Source organism: Trichechus manatus, unplaced genomic scaffold, assembly GCF_000243295.1.
Source record: "Trichechus manatus latirostris isolate Lorelei unplaced genomic scaffold, TriManLat1.0 scaffold00135, whole genome shotgun sequence".
NCBI classification, from domain to species: domain Eukaryota; kingdom Metazoa; phylum Chordata; class Mammalia; order Sirenia; family Trichechidae; genus Trichechus; species Trichechus manatus.
This window is the reverse complement of record NW_004444071.1, coordinates 5,954,500-5,974,054: the sequence shown is the minus strand read 5'-3', so window position 1 is coordinate 5,974,054 and position 19,555 is coordinate 5,954,500. Positions and strand designations below refer to the sequence as shown.

The following is a 19,555-nucleotide window of genomic DNA, read 5'->3' as shown; positions in this document are numbered from 1 at the left end:
CTGCATCGATTGATAAGATCATGTGGTTCTTGTCTTTTGTTTTATGTGATGGATTACATTGATTGTTTTTCTAATGTTGAACCATCCCTGCATAGCTGGTATGAATCCCACTTGGTCATGGTGAATTTTTTTTTTTTTTTGATATGTTGTTGAATTCTATTGGCTAGAAGTTTGTTGAGGATTTTTGCGTCTATGTTCGTGAGGGATATTGGTCTGTAATTTTCCTTTTTTTGTGGTGTCTTTACCTGGTTTCAGTACCAGGGTTATGCTGGCTTCATAGAATGAGTTTGGGTGTATTACATCCCTTTCTGTGCTCTGGAAAACCTTCAGTAATAGTGTTGTTAACTCTTCTCTGAAAGTTTGATAGAATTCTCCAGTGAAGTTGTCAGGGCCAGGGCTTTCTTTCATTGGGAGCTTTTTAATTACCTTTTCAATATCTTCTTTTGTTACAGGTTTATTTAGTTCTTCTACCTCTGTTTGTGTCAGTTTAGGTAAGTAGTGTAGTTTCTGGAAATATGTCCACTTCATCTAAGTTTTCAAACTTGTTTCAGTACAATTTTTCATAGTATTCTGTTATGATTCTTTTAATTTCAGTTGGGTCTGTTGTGATATTGCCCACCTCATTTCTTATTTGGGTTATTTGCTTCCTCTCCTGTTTTTCTTTTGTCAATTTTCCCAATGGTTTATCGATTTTGTTGATGTTTTCAAATAACCATCTTTTGGTCTTGTTAACTCTTTCAATTGTTTTCCTATTCTCTATATCATTTAATTCTGCTCTAATTTTTATTATTTGCTTTCTTCTGGTGCCCAAGGGCTTCTTTTGCAGCACGCTTTCAATTTGTTCCAGTTGTAGGGTTAATGTTTGGATTTTGGCCCTTTCTTCTTTTTGGATGTGTGGGTTTATTGTTATAAACTGACCTCTGAGCAATGCTTTTGATGTGTCCCTAAGGTTCTAGTAGGATGTGTTTTCATTCTCATTTGATTCTGTGAATGTCTTTATTCCATCCTTAATTTCTTCTGTAACCCAATAGTTTTTGAGCAACATGTTGTTCAGTTTCCATGTATTTGATTCTTTTTCCTTGCTTTTTCTGTTATTGATTTCTACTTTTCTGGCCTTGTGGTCAGAAAAGATGCTTTGTAATATTTCGATGCTTTGGATCCTGTTAAGGCTTGCTTTGTGGCCTAATATGTGGTCTGTTCTGGAGAATGTTCCATGTGTGTTTGAAAAGAAAGTATACTTGGCTGCTGTTGGGTGGAGTGTTCCATATATGTCTATGAGATCAGGATGGTTGATTGTGGAATTTAGATCTTCTGGGTCTTTATTGAGCTTCTTTCTGGATGTTCTGTCCTCTGAAAGTGGTGTGTTGAAGTCTCCTGCTGTTATTGTGGAGCTGTCTATTTCTCTTTTCAGTGCTGCTGGAGTTTGTTTTTAATGTTTTGGAGCACTGTCATTGGGTGGGTAAATATTTATTATGGTTATATCCTCCTGGTGTTGACGCATTAATCATTATATAGGATCCTTCCTTATCCTTTGTGGTAGATTTTGCTTTAAAGTCTATTTTGTCAGAGATTAATATGACCACTCCTGCTCTTTTTTGATTGTTTGCTTAATATATTTTTTCCCATCCTTTGAGTTTTAGTTTGTTTGTATCTCTTGTAGGCAGCAGGTAAATAATCATGTTTTTTTATCCATTCTGCCACTCTCTGTCTCTTTATTGGTGCATTTAGTCCATTTACATTCAGCGTAATTATTGATAGTATAGTCTAGTGCTGTTATTTTGATGTCTTTGTGTGTGTGTGTGTGTTGTTGAAAGTTTTGTTGTTCCACTTAATTTTCTGTGCTGAGTCTTTTTTATGTATGTTCTTTTCATCTTTTTCATTGTTGTTGATTTTGTATTTGCTAAGTCTTTATGTTTTTCTTGTTTTTTATTTTGATGTGTAGAATTGTTAGTTTCCTTTGTGGTTACCTTAATATTTACCTCTATTTTTCTAAGTTTAAACCACTCTTTTATTTCTTTATATCATCTTAACTTCCTCTCCATATGAAAGATCTATGACTACATTATTTAGTCCCTCTTTTTTGTTTTAATGTTGTCATCTTTTACATATTGACATCTCTGTTTCCCTATTTTCAGTTTTAGGTTTGATTTATTTTTGTGACTTCCCTACCTGGGTTGATATCTGATTGTTCAGTCCTGTGTTCTAGTCTTGGGCTGTTATTTGATGTTATTGATTTTCTAACCAGAGGGCTCCCTTCAGTATTTCTTATAGCTTTGGTTTGGTTTTTACAAATGCCCTAAACTTCTGTGTTTATCTGGAAATGCTCTAATTTCACCAGGATATTTGAGAGACAGTTTTTCTGGATATATAATTCTTGGCTGGCAATTTTTTTCCTTCAAGACTTTGTATACGTCATCGCATTGCCTTCTTACCTGTGTGGTTTCTGCTGAGTAGTCTGAGCTTAGTCTTCTTGACTCTCCTTTGTAGATGACTTTTCTTCCTAGCTGCTCTTAAAATTCTCTCTTCATCTTTGCTTTTGGCAAGTTTGATTATAATATGTCTTGGTGTCTTTCTTTTGGGATCTACCTTGTGTGGGGTTTGATGAGCATCTTGGATAGATACCTTGTCATCTTTCACATTATCAGGGAAGTTTTCTGTCAATAAATCTTCAACAATTCTCTCTGTATTTTCTGTTATACCCCCCTGTTCTGCTACTCCCTTTACTCATAGATTATTCCTCTAGATAGTGTCCCTCATAATTCTTAGGGTTTCTTCATTTTTTTTAAGTCTTTTATCTGATTTTTCCTCAAATAACTTGGTGTCAAGGGGTTTACCTTCAATCTCACTAATTCTGACTTCCATTGCCTCAGTTTTGCTCCTATGACTTTCTATTGAGTTGTCTAATTCTGAAATTTTATTATTAATCTTCTGGATTTCTGATTGCTGTCTCTCTATGGATCCTTGCAGCCTATTAAATTTGTCATTATGCTCTTTAATAACCTTCTTAAGATCCTCTTTTGCTTTGTCTGTGTGTTCTTTAGGGTGGTCTGTGTTTTGCCTCATCTCCTTCCTGATGCCTTGAAGAGTTCTGTATATTAATCTTCTGTATTCCACCTCCAGTAATTCCAAGAAATTCTCCTTCTCTGGAAAATTTTTTGATTCTCTATTTTGGGAGCTTGCTGAAGCCATCATGGTCTGCCTCTTTATGTGATTTTTCAATTGTCATTATTATTACTATTATTTTGGGGTCTTGGTTTTTATTGAGAGAGGAGGTATGGAAGGCAATAGACTTTTTTGGAGATAGCTAGATTTTTTTCACTTATTAATGAATTCTGTTTCTTACTTGCTTGCTTGCTTTCTGTGTTCCTTCCTTCTTTCTTTCTTTCTTCCCCTTTCTCTCTCCGTTCTTTCCTTTGGCCTTCACTCACTCCGTTTCTCCTCCTGGAATGTCTTCTTCTAATATACTATCCCATGTCCAAATCCATTCAAGCCCAGCTCAAATATCCCCTCTTCAGCGAAGTCTCCCATGACACCTGGGAGAAGGTAATTGATTTCTATGCTGAACTTTCAGAGTTCTATGCCCATACCTCTCTCATATAACTTTTCCCTTCCTACCACGTATTAGAATTACAAATGTGCATATTTCATCTCTCTCCAGGTAGGCTGAATTTGCCTGAGGGCAAACTTCATATGTTTCATTTGGAGCCCCTCCACCTCCCAATCACATGCCTAGCACTGTCTTGTATGTAATAGGTACTCAAAAATTATTTGGTGAATGAATGAACAAAACTACCTTGACTTTTTGAAATTCAGGCTTTTCATTTTCAGGTCTTTCTGTACAACTCTCTTCCCCCTCCAGCCCAATTTCATAATTCCTATAACCTTGGAGTCAAGAGAGCTTACAGCCTCCTCAATAGGCAATTTTGCAGAAAAGGAAAATGAGACTGAAGGAATTTTGAATTCTTAGAAACACTCAGAATTTTTTTTCCCATCTAAAAAGAGTACCTGATGTAGAAAGACACAATGAAAATCTTTTCGAATGGTGAAATTCTCGGAAAACTTGAGTTACTATCTTTTTTGTCATTTCTATGCATCTATAGCCAAAAAACCACTTCCTTTTAAAGTAAGAGTAAATTAATGGCATTAGTGATTATTTAGAGCAGAAAAGTGAATAAGATCTCTTTGAAAGAAAATGTATTCAGAGCCGTTACTTTCCGGCTTCATTTAAAAACACAATTGTTCATTGTGTTTCTCAGGACTGTGACTTCATAGACACACAAAACACCAACATCCTTGCATGCAAACCTTCCTGCTGAATAAGAGGCATCATTTTCTCAGCTCTTGCCACCTGTAAAATCTTAGGGTTGCGTATGATAGGTGAAGTTTTTATCTTGATATTCACCTTGAGTCTTCAAAGTTAGGAGCATTCTTTTCCATGAGTCCTCTAGCTCTCTAGCAAACTCTTCCAGCTCTGATATTCTATGACTCCATTATCTTTCCCACCACTATAGAGAGATCAGAATCTGTGCGGGAAGAAGAGGGGAAGGTGGGCAGTGAATGAGAGGGAAAGAACATTAGGCTGGGAGCGGGAAACTTGAGAGTCTCATTCTTGCTCTACACCTAACTAGCTTGGTGACTTTAAACACAGAAACTGTAGGCTGGTTTCCCCATGAATACAATGAGAACTTCTCCCAAAAAAAATCTAAGTTTCCATCTAGCCCCAAATAGCGATTCCTCTCATTAAAAGAGGAATCAGCTTATCAGGGTCTAGTGTTGGCAGCCTTTGTTTTGGAGGGAGGTTTTGTCTTCCAGATCTATTTGCATCTATTAGTTAATACACCACATTGCCTAATACCTATCCTTCCTCATCCCCTGGAAAAATAGTTAACAACCACTAATTTCACCTTTATTAAGTACCAACCAGGTATCAGGCAATGTGCTAAGCACTGGGATTCAGACTCAACGTAACTCAGAGCCTAGAAAGCACCTTTATTAGCCAAGAGGATTCACTCCAGCAACGCACAACATTGTCAGAAATTTTGAGAGCTGAAGAGAGAATTATAGTCAACACAAAGGGTTTCCTGGACTGAGCTCCCCAAGATTGTTGGGGACTGTGGGAGGAGTCTGTGACTTTCTCCAACACCTTCCATAGCTTTCCTGACCAGATTCTAAAGGAACTTTTTTTCTCCGGAAAATTAGTTATTGAAATATCTCAGTTTTTAAATCCAAACTAAAGACTAATTTAGATGATGTTAAAAAAAAAAAAAAAAAAAAAACTAAGAAATAAACAAAATTGCCTAAAGATCTTGATTCAGATAACTGTAGGTGACTATCACAACAAACCTATATGTTTAATTGAGAATCCTAAGTCACTTCACTTTTGGTAGGTACTTTCTGGACATCTGGAGCCAAGCTCAGTCTTCACACAAAACCTAGGATGCCTCCATGTGACTTCACACCTCAAAAATACAAGGTAAGATTCAGGGCTTTGGGAAAATCCAAAAGAGGTGGTATGTCTTGGGAAGTCTCAGTGAATTGTTTCCTCAAGAAGGACCCACAAATGGTCCCACCTGCCGCCAAACTGTCCCATCCCAGATCCTCTAAGATCTCCTTCCTTTAAGGCACTGGGAGCCTCTGATCGTCTCTTACTCCATTTAATACTATTGTATGAACTGGGGTGTATGTGTGTGTGTGTGTGTGTGTGTGTGTGTGTGTGTGTGACAGAGACAGAAAGTACAAGGAGATTATACATGACGATTTTGATTGAGTCATATGGCAATGCACAATTTGACATTCTCAAGTCCTCCACCAAGTTAGCATTTTTTTCTCAAGCTAATAAAGATGCTCTCTCTCTCTTTCTCTTTATTTTTCTCCCTTCTCTCTCTCCCTCTCCCTCTTTCTCTGTCTGCCTGTCTCTCTCTCTGTCAGCAACCCCTATATCATGCATAATACTAATAGGTTAGAAATTGTAGCATCAATAGGTAGGTCAGGAAGGAGCCGCAATGAAGAGAAGCGTGGGAGAGATGTTTATAATTAAAGACATAAACACCAGCACTTCATTTTCTTAATTTTCAAAACAAAACTACAGCAACAAAAATACCTTATTAGTTCAAACATTCTACTTCCAAAGCCCATTTTCTTTTCATTGCTAAAGTCAACTCAAAGCCAGAGATTTCCATTGAGAAGTAGAAAATTTTAACCTCTTTCTTCATGTTTGACCTAGAAATGAATTGAAGGGCCATGAAAAATAATTTTATTATTTAAGAAGTAGGGCCTTAGTTTCTTGCAAGAAGAATGTTGTATAAATACACTCTCTTCTGAGCCACTACAGGGCAGCAGCCTTATCTTCAGTTCAGTAAACTCTTTGCTGTCGAGATGATTTCAATTCATAGCAACCCTATAGGACAGAGTAGAACTGTCCCATAGGGTTTCCAAGGCTGTAATCCTTACAAAAGTAGACTACCACATCTTTCTCCCAAGGAGTGGCTAGGAGTTCAAATGGTTAGCAGCCAAGCACTTAAACACTATGCAACCAGGTCTCCTTCAGTTCATTAGAGAGACTTCAGGGGGAAAAAAAAAAAAACAGTTGCTGTTGAGTCAATTTCTACTCGTTGCAACCCATATGTGTCAGAATAGAACCGTGCTCCATAGGGTTTTCAATGGCTGTGACCTTTCAGAAGTAGAGACTAAGCACTGTTAAATTGACCTGCTGATCTTGTAAGAAATGCAGAGACAAGGAACAGAAAGATTTTAACTCTTGTCTATCTACAGACCCTTTCGTATAACCGTGTCCTGGAGATCCACAAGCAACATATCTCTCCTGTGGTGACGGCGTACTTTCAGAAGCCCTTGTTGCTCCATCAGGGACACATGGAGTGGCTATTCGATTTCGAGGGAAACAGATACCTGGATTTCTTTTCAGGAATTGTCACTGTCAGTGTTGGTCACTGTCACCCGTGAGTATCCTTAAACTTTAGGGTGTTCATTCCAGAGGGATGTTTGAGAAACAATCTAATAATCATCTTTGATTCAGAACCCCTGGTTCAACCAACCAATTGCCATCAATTCAACCCCCACTCATGACAATCCCTTGCATGTCAGAGTAGAACTGTGCTCTACACGGTTTTCAATGGCTCATTTTTCAGAAGTAGATCTGAAAATTAGGCACCTCTGAGTGGACTCAAACCTCTAACCTCTCAGTTTGTGGCCAGGCATGTTAGCCATTTCCACCACACGGAGACTGCTTTATTCACTTACTCTGGTTAGAAAAAAAACCTCTTACAGATTATGACTGACATACTCCCTGCTGTTTGCTGGGCAAAAACCTTAGCACTGCATCTTTTCTTTTCTTGACAATTCAAGGTTCTGTAATTCTTGTTACACATTCAGTGTGGCATGTATTGTGCGACTGGAGTGTTGCTCTATGTGTTTCACCTCTCTCGTGGTGGCTTTACAAAGAATGCATCATGAAAAAGGCAGAAATGAAAGGGAAGGCAGGCGGTTCTCAGAGAAACACAGAGGCAGGTGTGTGGGGAGAGGGATGATGAGAGATGAGAAATTTTAGCATGAGGATCATCTTAATTAACTCTGAGAGATAGGTGAGGAGAAAAAGAATGATAAGACAAAGACATAATCACAGCTGGAAATTTACATTGGAAATGTATGAATCAATTAATCTTGAGATTCTCTGCAGCCTTGATCACTAACTCACCCACACAAATGTCCTCTCGGCAGGTTCTTCTGTGGTCCTTTTGATTATGGGCATTTCCACCCCAGAGATACTGAATCAGAATCTACATTTTAACAAGATTTCCAGGTGATTCTTATTTATAACTTCCTGGGAATTTGTTAGAAATGCAGATTCTCAGTAGTGAACTTGTTAGAAATGCAAATTCTTAGCAGGGGTTCGAACCAGAACTAAGCCCTGGTTATGGGGCAGCAATCTCATTTTAATGCCTATTCTCTCTTGCCTTTAATAATGTAACCAATAAAACTTATTTTAAATAAAAATAATAATAATAAAGTAGCAAGCATAAAATAAATTGAAGAGATGTGGACCCTTCTGTCAAAGCAGGAGGTGAAGGGTCTCCTCCTCAAGCAGCTGTCAGGAGGTGAGGAGTTAGTTGTACCTTCAGGACCTTACTCTCACCTTCTTCTCCCATAGCCTTCCCCTACTGTCTTCAGGAGGTCCTGAGAAGCACCCAGAATAAATTTCAGATGCAATTTGAAACATAGGACAAACACGCATGAAAGAAGTAGAGAAAAATGAAGCAAAGAAATTTTTTAAACATTCTCATTTAATCTTCCCAATAGCCTTTTGACATTGTCCCTGTTAACCAACCATTTTCACTGGCTTTTATGACCTTTGAGATTCTCCTGATCTCCATCTGACCCTTCAGCTTGTTCCTCTAAGCCCCCAATTCTGGGTGTCCTGGATTCTTTCCTTAGCCCTCAGCTTTTATGGCTACACTCCTTTCCTCTCTTATTATTTCCCCCACAGAATTTGTCCCACCCCCATCTCCCTGCTCCAGTCATTTAGTTACTACATTTTTAGCAGTCTTGTAAATTGCCATTGAGTTGACTTCAACTCATAAACACCCCATGTACAACACAATGAAACATTTCCCAGTCCTGTACCTTCCCCATGATTGTTGGCATGTTTGAGTCCACTGGACAATATTCTGTTGTGATCCATAATGTTTTCATTAGCTAATTTTTGGAAGTAATTACCAGGCCCTTCTTCCTAGTCTGTCTTTTAGTCTGGAAGCCCCATGGAAACTTGTGCACCATGGGTGACCCTGCTGGTATTTGAAATACTAGTGGCACAGCATCCAGCATCACAGCAACACATAAGCCACCACAGTATAACAAGCAAAAGACAAGTGGTGGCCCACATACCAATCTCCTCTTATTATGATGAACTTTCTGATGCTGTATGGTTGGTCTGATCCTTTAAAGAATGTGGTTTCACAGTTAAGAAATATTTATCAACATTAACCACTACTCAGTCCCAGATATTTGAATCTCCTTTGAGGGAAAAACTATTGATCATGCACTCATGTGAATGAATGGATGTATGGTCCTAAGAATAAAATGGGAAGGCATCCAGACTTACATCCAGTCATCTCTATTTTCCAAATAGTTTAAAGGGACATTAATAAAAAAAACTTACTGTTAGAAGAGATTCTAAGTCTGAACCCTCTCCTAGGCCAGGAATTTATTTCCTAAAATCCTTAAAAGACAATTATTTAATCTCCTTTCAACACTTCTCTTGATAAGAAACTCATTACCTTTTCAGACAACACATTCCATTGTTGGATACCTCTGGTGGTTAGAGATATTCTTTCTTGTGTGCCTCTTGAAACTCTTTTAGTAATAGCAGCAGCAGCATGTTTGGGTTTAAGAAGTTCCCTGGGTGGGGCAAATGGTTTGCCCTCTACTACTAACCTACAGGAGGTCATTCAAACCCACCCAGAGGCACTGTGGAAGAAAGGACTGGCAATCTGCTTCCGTAAAGATTCAGCCAAGAAAACTCTATAGGGCAGTTCTACTCCATAACACATGGGTCTCCATGAGTTGGAATTGACTCAACAGGTTTGGTTTTTTTATTTTCGCTTTTTGGTTCAAGAGCTAGTGTGTGTGTTGACAGGGGACGTGCCTGCTGGCAGTATGGGTAACTCTACTCTCCTGCTTCTCCAGGAAGGTCAATGCAGCAGCCCAAAAGCAGCTTGGCTGCCTATGGCACACAAGTTCCATCTTCTTCCATCCCCCAATGCATGAATATGCAGAGAAGCTCTCAGCACTTCTTCCTGAGCCTCTTAAGGTATGATACTCCCAGCTCAAAGGGACAGCAGTCTCGTGATTCCAGGTGCCAGGGGAGTTGCCATAGGAAGCAGGAACACGGGCAGGGGATTTGGTCTGAGCAACTATTGAGCCAATGGCCATATCTAAAAATAATCAAGCAGAAGGAAAGAATTTGTGAATTTTTGGTGAAACAACATTTTTGGGGCCAGTGTTGACTTGTGTCATCTCTGAGCCGCTACCTCTCCTTGCCTGCTCTCCTCACCACTGCAGCTTTGCAGAAAGCACTTCCCAGGAGCCCCAGCCCTCCTGACTTTCTTCTCTATGTTCCTCAAGAGGTTTCCATCTCTTTGCTCCACAGCCCCTCTGCAAAGTCATTTACATTTCCTCTTTTATAAAGCACAGAGTTGTTTTTTATTAAATTAATAAACCATCCAGCTCATTTGGTCTAAGACACATGCCATGTATTGAAGTGTGTCCGCAAAAAATATCTGTCAACTTGGCTAGGTCACAATTCCCAGTATTGTGTGACTGTCTACCATTTTGTCATCTGATATGATTTTCCGATGTGTTGTAAATCCTATCTCTATGATGTTAATGAGATGGGATTAGTGGCAGTTAAGTAGATTCAATCTACAAGATTAATCTCCAATTTAAGGTAATCTCTTTTGAGGTATAAAAGACAAGCAAGCAGAGAGACATGGGGAACCTCATACCACCAAGATACAAGAGGACGGGAATAGCACGTCCTTTGGACCCGGGGTCGCTGCACTGAGAAGCTCCTAGTCCAGGGGAAGATTGATGACAAGGACCTTCCTCCAGAGCCAACAGACAGAGAAAGCCTTCCCCTGGATCTGATGCCCTGAATTTGGACTTCTAGCCTACTAGACTGTGAGAGAATAAATTTCTCTTTGTTGAAGCCATCTACTTGTAGTACTTCTGTTATAGCAGCACTAAATAACTAATACAGAATTCGGTACCGGGAGTGGGGTGCTGCTCTAACAGATACTGAAAATGTGGAATCAGTTTGGAAACTGTGAGTGGATAGAGGCTGGAAGAGTTTTAAAGTGCCTAATAGTAAAAGCCTAGATTGCCTTAAAGAGACTATTGGTGGAATTATTGACATCAGACAATTCTGGTGAGGATTCAGAAGGAAGTGAGCAGAGAAGCAGCAGCAGCAGCAGAGAACCACCAGCAGCAGAACCAGGAGATCAGCGCAAGACAGTGCTGGAGCCAACCCATGAAGTGACAGAGCTGAGTGTCTGTGCATGGGAGGCTTCCTTGCAAAGTAGGGTGCCTCCAGGCACTTATTGATGGAGCTAGGCTTGTCACCTACGGAGCAAGATTGCTGAATGCCTTCCAGCCGAAGTTTACTGGCAGAGTGGGGTGCCTCCAGGCATTTATTGGTGGAGCTACAGAGCTTTGGAACACTTGCCCCAGTAGGGCAGACATGGGCGGTGAGGCCCAAAAGGCCAACAGGCCAAGGAACCAGGAAGCAGAAGCTGAAGAGACAAGGAACACAGGAAGCTGAGCTGCCTCAATCTCAAAGGGTATGACCACGACTTCTGGGGTCTCAAAGGGTGGATTCGCCACTCCGATGGACTAGGAGAATGGTGCACCTAAAGCCAAGGAAGCAGAGTTGCTGTCCCAGTGGGTCTGGACAGCGGAGCTGAAGCCCAGGGCCAAGGGGCCTCCACACAGAATTTGGAGAGCGTAGCCAATACCCAGAGTCTGGAGTGCAGGGCTATTGCGTGAGTGATCTCAGAGAACAGAGGATTATTTTCAATCCTTGAGGGCTAATTTAATGTGTTCTTCTGACTTTCTTGGTGCCTATTTTCCCTTTTATCCCTCCAATTTCTCCCATTTATAATGGAAATGTCTAGCCTGTGCCTGTTCCATCATTGTACTTTGGAAGCAGATAACTTATATTCTAGATTTCACAGATGAAGAGGAGTTTTTTGGATTTTGGACTTGGAGTTGATTTAAGATTTTTCCTATGATATGGTGGGATGAATATGTTTTACATGTGGCAAGGATATGAATTTTGGGGGGCCCAGAGGGTGAAATGTCATGGATTGAACTGTGTCCCCCAAAAGTATCTGTCAACTTGGTTAGGTCATGATTCCCAGTATTGTGTTATTGTTCACCATTTTGTCATCTGATACGATTTTCCTATGTGTTGTAAATGCTGTCCCTAAGATGTTAATGAGATGGGATTAGCAGCAGTTATATAGACTCAATCTACAAGATTAATCTACAATTTAAGCCAACCTCTTTTGAAATATAAAAGAGAGAAGCAAGCAGAGAGACATGAGGAACCTCATACCACCAAGAAATAAGAGGAGGAGAATAGCATGTCCTTTGGACGCAGGGTCCCTGCACTGAGAAGCTCCTAGTCCAGGGGAAGATTGATGACAAAGACCTTCTTCCAGAGCCAACAGAGAAAGAAAGGCTTCCCTTGGAGCTGGCGCCCTGAATTTGGACTTCTAGCCTACTACACTGTGAGAGAATAAATTTCTGTTTGTTAAAGCCATCCATTTTTCGTATTCCTGTTATAGCAGCACTAGATAATTAACACAACGCATTTAGACATTTTTGTACCATGAGATATTTTTGTGCCCCTGAAATGGCTGAATTTCAGCCTGAATTAATATGTTAAAACATTGGCCAAAATTTGCTTTAAGGCATTAAATGAGTTAATAAGTGTGAAGTGCTTAGACCAGTGCTTAGTACATGGTGTTTGCTATTATTATTATTATTTTGCTATTAGGCTAAGATGAAGAAGGATTCCCTGGGTGATGCAAATGGTTGACACACTCGGTTGCTAACCAAAAGATTAGAGGTTTGCGTGCACTCAGAGGCATCTTGGAAGAAAGGCCTGACGATCTACTTCTGAGAAATCAGCCATTGAAAACCCTATGGAGCACAGTTCTACTCTGACACACATGGGGTCACCATGAGTCAGAATCAACTGGATGGCAACTGGTTGGTTGGTTAAGATGAAGAAACTTGTAATCACTGCGACCTAAGTTCAGCACAGGGATGTTCATGGAGGGGCAGAAACAAGAAGTCAGCAAAGGTACAAGCACACACTCATCTCCAGTCCCTTCAGTTCTCTCCATACCTTTGGCCAGGCTGAGCTACATTTTCTGTGTGCTTGCTTGTTTTCACACACACACAGGACATCCAGCCTGGGGCATCCTCTGAAGTTGCAGGGCCAGAGGGCCTGCTTTGTTCTAAGCCTTCAGAGTCAGGTAGACTGGTTTAGGTTTAGCCGAGAGACCTGATCCTCGGTGATCAGATCCACTCAGCACCTAACCACTGTGTGCCCCTCAGCAAGTCTCTTGGTCTTAGCAGTTTGCAGAAAATCAAATAAGGCCAATGAAATCCTGGAATCATCCATAGCTGTGACAATCTCTTAGTCATTTTTGTATCTCTAGCACTTAGCTAAGGACTAAAGTGCACCTGACTCAAGCCATGATATTTTCAATCGCCTCATATGCATGTGAAAGCTGGACAATGAATAAGGAAGACCAAAGAAGAATTGATGCCTTTAAAATATGGTCTTGGAAAAGAATATTGAATATACCATGGACTGCCAGAAGAATGAACAAATCTGTCTTGGAAGAAGTACAGCCAGAATGCTGCTTAGAAGCTAGGACTTCATCTTACATAATTTGGACATGCTATCATGAGGAACCAGTCCCTGGAGAAGGACATCATGCTTGGTAAAGTAGAGGGCTAGTGAAAAAGAGGAAGACCCTCAATAAGATGGACTGACAAGGTGGCTGCAACAATGGGCTCAAGCATAACAACCATTGTGAGGATGGTGCAGGAACGAGCAGTGTTCACTCTGTTGTACATAGGGTTGTTATGAGTCGGAATCCACTCAATGGCACCTAACAGCAACAACAACAACAACAGCACTTAGCAGCTGCTCAATGAAGGGCTTTAGAGTAATTAAATGATCAGACAGCTAGGTAACCCAAACTGGTCTGAGAAGACCTCTCCTTAATAATCAGAGACTGGGACACATGGCCTTTAACAATTTTGAATTAATCGTGTAATAAGAAAAGAATTGCAAAGTTCTGTGTCTCCCTTTTCCTTCCAGGTGATTTTCTTGACAAATAGTGGATCAGAAGCCAATGATCTTGCCATGCTGATGGCCAGAGTGTACTCAAATAACACAGACATCATTTCATTCAGGTAATCATGTCTAGGAAAATTCAACAATAGTAGCACTGACTTACCATAACACAAAATGTGTCCTTAAAATATGGCAAGAGGCTTTCCTAGGGGAATTTTTCTAATTTTAGGTTTTAAGGCAGGATCAATCAAATGAACTTTATGACAGGGTAGTCCCATCCAAATTGGCCTAATCCAAGATAGTGCCCCTGGCTGGGGTCATCAACAGCTTGGAATCCTCCTTAAGTCATAGGTCTTCCAATGGAATTGACAAGAAGATCACAGGTTGTTTGTTTGTTTACTTTGAAGATGTAGTATTGACTACAACATATACCAAGTACTGAATGACTTCTCTATGCCCAGAGAATCTCATGGCTCTATCTTATGGCACTAGGCCCATTTTAATCTCTGCTGATGACAAGGAATCAGGTACTCATAGAGCCAGTGGGTCATTGTTTCACATTTTAATCCTGCATATTTCTGTTTCTTTGGATGATTTTAGAGAATCAATAATTTAATATATTAATTGAATTAGGAAGTTGGCAAAGAATATTGAATATATTGTGGACTGCCAGAAGAATGAACAAATCTGTCTTGGAAGAAGTACAGCCAGAATGCTCCTTAGAAGCGAGGATGGCGAGACTTTATCTCATGTACTTTGGAAGGCTATCAGGAGAGACTATCCCTGGAGAAGGACATCATGCTTGGTAAAGTAGAGGGTCAGCGAAAAAGAGGAAGATCCTCAATGAGATGGATTGACACAGTGGCTATAACAATGGGCTCAAACACAGCAATGATTGTGAGGATGGTGCAGAACCAGGCAATGTTTCCTTCTGTTGTACATAAGGTCGCTATGAGTCAGAACCGACTCAATGGCGCCTAACAACAACAGCAACAGTAGATTTATTATAAACCCTGATGGCTATGTTAGCGTTAAAAATAATAGAAAACCAAGAATTTTGCTCACAGTTGTGTCCTTTGGATGATTTTATACAGCAAATTTAAACAGATGCTTATAAGGTTTATATAAAAGACAGGAGTGACTTATAAAAAAAGTTGATGAAAAGAATATTCTCATTTTTCCTGCTTTGGGGCCGTAATTTCTGTCTAAACGCAAAGGAAGATTGATTTCAACCTAATAACATTACATGTAATACAAAATTTCATACAAAATACACACACAGTTATTACCTTACAGCACTGGGCTAAGGAAACATCTGCTATCAAAGAAGTATGGCAATAAAGAATTTTGATTGATGTTTTACCTAAATAAACATTCCGGAATATGTGTGTCAGTGACAAGGATTGATCTGCAGGAAGCAGTCAGGTGCTACCAGGGTTCAACACATGTTTGTGTCTCCTCTTTGTTTTGAATAGTCTTAATAGTCCTACATCCTCATAGTTTAAGGGTGGTTTTGATTTAGGAAATTGCCAAAACATGTTTGAAGCCAAAGTTGGTGAATCAGATGCTTTATACTTAATATAACTATTTCAGGTTGAAAAAACAAACATCTGTGTTTCTCATATGCCTAATAAGGTGGCTTACAAGACACTTAGGGAGGAATTCCCAAAGATATTAATTAACATCACAAGAACAAATATCCAGCTTCTCAAGGCAACTACTGGAACAAATATCTGGCTTCCCAAGGTGAATACCAGTTGCCATCCAGTCAGCTCCGACTCATGGCAACCCCATGTGTGTAGAACTATGCTCTATAGGATTTTCAATGGCTATGACTTTTCAGAAGTAGATTGCCAGGTCTTCCTTCCAAGGCTCCTCGGGGTGGACTTGAACTGCCAGCCTTTCGGCTAGCAGCTGAGTGCATTAACCATTTGCACCACCCAGGGGCTCCATTTTGAAGAATAATACTCATCGAACATGTAATTTCTGGTATGTTTGCTATAAGACTGGTCTCATTACTTTAGAGTAATAGGGTACGTCCTCAGGTCAGAGTCCTTGGCCAGATGATGTACAAAATTCCTTTTAGCATTTCAAATTTCTGACACCTATAAAAAAAGATAAATAAGTAAATTCACCTGGCATAGGCGTGATGATTTCTTAGAAATCACTGGAGTTGAATATTAGTGGTGCTCTGTTTCATCTCCATAGCTTTCATGTGTTTTCTCTTTTGTCCTACTCAGTTTTCCATAGTCCTTTGATTGAAGAAAATGAGCTTAAACCCCCTACCCCCATTGTTTTCTCTCTGCAGAGGAGCCTACCATGGATGTAGTCCTTACACACTGGGCTTGACAAATGTAGGATCCTACAAGATGGAACTCCCCAGTGGAATGGGTTGCCAAGCAGTGAGTTTTGGGTATTTGTGTCTTGTTTCTCTAAAAACTGCTGGGTCTGTGGAATAATTGTTCAGAATTTCCTGGTATTCAGGTTACAAATTAATATAAAATCTGCCATTAATCAGGGACTCAATTGGATGCAAGTGAATTGAAGACCATTTGGGGGAAATATTTCTTAGAAAGGACTTCAGAATCTGAACAATAATTAATGATAGGTTTTTTGTTATTATTTGTTTTGCTTTTAAATTAAATCAAGTAAACTGGAAATAAATGCATTGAAATTAGTTCTCAGAGCCTTGAGTACACAAAATTTCTATTGAGTCATCACCACACTCACCTTCTGTTCTCACTTGCTGTGCTCACCTTTTCAACATCACAATCAGACACCTAATTTTTCTTATTCTTTTTCAGCTGCCCCTACCCACCAAACCCTTGAGTAAGGCTAGCACTGAAATCAGTTTCCTTTATAGAGTGTCCATGTATCTGATTTCTAAGAAGAAAATTATCTCTTCATAGCAGAATATTAGGTTTTCTTCCTAAGTGGTGAAGGAGTGAGGGGGTGGGAGAATCTCAATATCAAATTAAGAAGTCCTCTTGCTTTGATCGGTACCAAATGCTACCCCAAATTGGCCAGCTTGTGTTCCTGTCTTGCCAAATTCTCTTTTGTCATTTGCAGACCATGTGTCCAGATGTTTTCCGTGGTCCCTGGGGAGGAAGTCACTGTCGAGATTCTCCAGTACAGACAATTAGGAAATGCAACTGTGCAACAGGTCCAACTGGGCAAGAAGGGAGGGAATAGGGGAAAGTCTGGAGGAGTAAGGAACTTGGAGAAAGGCAGAACCATTCCTGAGTGAACAGTCACATTTGGAAAACTGGGAAATGGAAAAGGCAAAGGAAACAAGGCTAGAAAGTAATCCTTCCTTGAAATAACATTTCTCATGCCGACTACAGCTTTACCATGAGTCCTTGGGTGGTGCAAACAATTAATGCTCTCCATTGCTAATGGAAAGGTTGGAGGTTTGAGTTCACCCAGAGGCACCTTGAAAGAAAGGCTGGCAATCTACTTTTGAAAAATCAGCCATTGAAAAACCTATGGAGCACAGTTCTACTCTGACACACATGGGGTCACCATGAGTCAAAGTCAACTCGATGGCAACTGGAACCACTTTACTGTCTGAGTTTGTCTGGTTGTGTAGGAAAAGTATCTCGTGCTATCAAAACTAATTAAAGAACAAACCATCACTTGGTACTTAACCAAGGGGCAGTCTTGAATCTTGTGATCTATTAGCAATAGCTCTGGCATTGAATTTAAAAGAAAATGAGGTTTGTGAACTTATTTACCAATTCCCAATGGAAGAAGGGGAGAAAGAAAAGAATACTTTTAGGAATCTCAAAATTCCAGTCAAGAAGTCCTCCAGGGACCCAGAATGCCAGCCAACATGACAGCATCTGTCAAAACACCAGAGCTTTCTTCAAGGCTGCCAACTCTCTTGCAAAAATTTTAAAGGCATTCTCACAAGGAAAATTTCTATGTGTCAACCTCATTTTTATTTGCATTCTTATTCTTACCATGAAGGAGAGGAGGCATGGAAATGGAATCTGCCATTTGCTGATCACCAAGTCTTGCCTAACATGTCATCACAGTACAGGACCTCTTGAATATTTGGTCTTAAGTACTTTTCTAAAGAACTAAACACTCCAGCCCAAACATCCTTAATGGAAAATATGAGTCACTGGGTAAAGAGGAAGAATGCAAGATAGAAGTGTTAAATATCAGCTTTAAAAGGAAGAAAATTCACAGTCATCTTAAAATTCAGATGGGATAATGGCAAAATGTAGGTAGGATGAAAAATGAGCATTGGAACAAGACAAAGTGTCATGCCCACAGAATTGAGAATTTTATATCAGAAGGAAGTTTAAAGCTATAATTCAAACTCTCCATATTAAAGGTGAAGAACGTGGTCCATACCTCAGAAGTGGGAGAACTAGGATTTGACCTCAGGTCTTCTGACTCCAAAGCCAGTGCTCGCAATGCCTAGAATCACTCTCATTCACATTGATGTGCCATATGGATAAACCCAGGCTTAAAAACAAGTCCTGGTCTGCTGGCCAGAATTGAGGAGACACATGAAGTCAAGTAATCTGGATTCTACTCCCAGCCCACCATTGTCCAGCTATGAGCAAGAGTTCCATCTTTGCCTTCATTTTTCTCATTTGTAAAATGGAGAGAGCCATATCTGGCCTCCCCCACCCCTATATTACAGGGCTTTATGATAGCAAGTGATAGAGACCATACACCTTGACTTCTCATAGAGTGAGGCAGATTATATAAGTGCCAAGTAAAACCATATCTACATATCCAATCTATATGGCATTGAGGACTAAAATCATTTCAATGCATCTCAAAGACCTGGTCTAACTGCAAAACCACCAGAACAGAGCCTAGTACACAGTGTTATTGTTGCTGCTGTGTGCTGTCAAGTTGATTTTCAACTCATAGCAACCCCATGTGACAGAGTAGAACTGCCTCCACAGGATTTTATAGGCTGTAATCTTTACAGAAGCCAATCCCAGATCTTTCTCCCGCAGAGCAGCTAGGTGGGTTTGAATCACCAACTTTTAGGTTAGCAGCCAAACATTTAACCATTGCGCTACCAGAGATCCTTCTAGCACATAGCAGCACTCAAAAAATGGATTTTTCATCCCCTCCCTACTATACGTAGCTCTCTCTCTCTGTCTGTCTCTATCTCTCTCTCCACCCTTTCTGCTTCCTACCTCTTTGAGGCCTTCTCATCTGCCTTAGGGAAACTTGAAAATACCAGAACCCTGTGATCATCCTCTAGTGGCATTCGGAAGCTAAATGATAGTGACAGACAGACATTTCTGCTTCTCTGGACTGTTTTCTTAGGCCATCTGTTTTCTTAACTCAGATCTTCAAGAAACACAACTGATCTCAAATCTTTAAATATAACTAGAATACACCAGCCTTCTCTGTTGCTTTTAGAGCCTGGAAAGTGTTTGTTCTTTGTTGTAAAACAAGTGTATCATATATGTTTACCAACACATCCCAACATGGAAAGGATTGTGGGTACAGACAGTCCCAGTTCTCAATTTCTCTTAGGATTGGTTCACTGGGCACATACAGGGCAAACCTGATAGGATTTTTTTCACTTCAGAAATATGTCATCATTCCCAGCATTGGTGAGGGATCCATTTTGTAGATCTAATATAGATGTTCCACCACCTGTCTGTCAGTTTATTGTACTGTGGTGGC

The 19,555-nt window shown here is 40.0% G+C and overlaps 1 protein-coding gene across 2 annotated transcripts in view; it reads left to right on the top strand.

Annotated features, from left to right (window-relative positions):
* The first annotated feature begins 5,398 nt into the window (after window positions 1-5,398).
* Window positions 5,399-19,555, top strand: part of AGXT2 (alanine--glyoxylate aminotransferase 2) — a 38,303-nt gene continuing 24,146 nt past the window's right edge. The window contains exons 1-6 of one of the 2 annotated variants that reach the window (XM_004385243.1): window positions 5,399-5,473; window positions 6,772-6,956; window positions 9,700-9,823; window positions 13,913-14,007; window positions 16,197-16,290; window positions 16,958-17,051. In XM_004385243.1, coding sequence (XP_004385300.1) covers window positions 5,438-5,473; window positions 6,772-6,956; window positions 9,700-9,823; window positions 13,913-14,007; window positions 16,197-16,290; window positions 16,958-17,051 — 628 coding nt within the window. In that variant the 5' untranslated portion in view covers window positions 5,399-5,437. The remainder of the gene's footprint in view (window positions 5,474-6,771; window positions 6,957-9,699; window positions 9,824-13,912; window positions 14,008-16,196; window positions 16,291-16,957; window positions 17,052-19,555) is intronic. The other variant, XM_012558090.1, reaches the window with a different exon arrangement.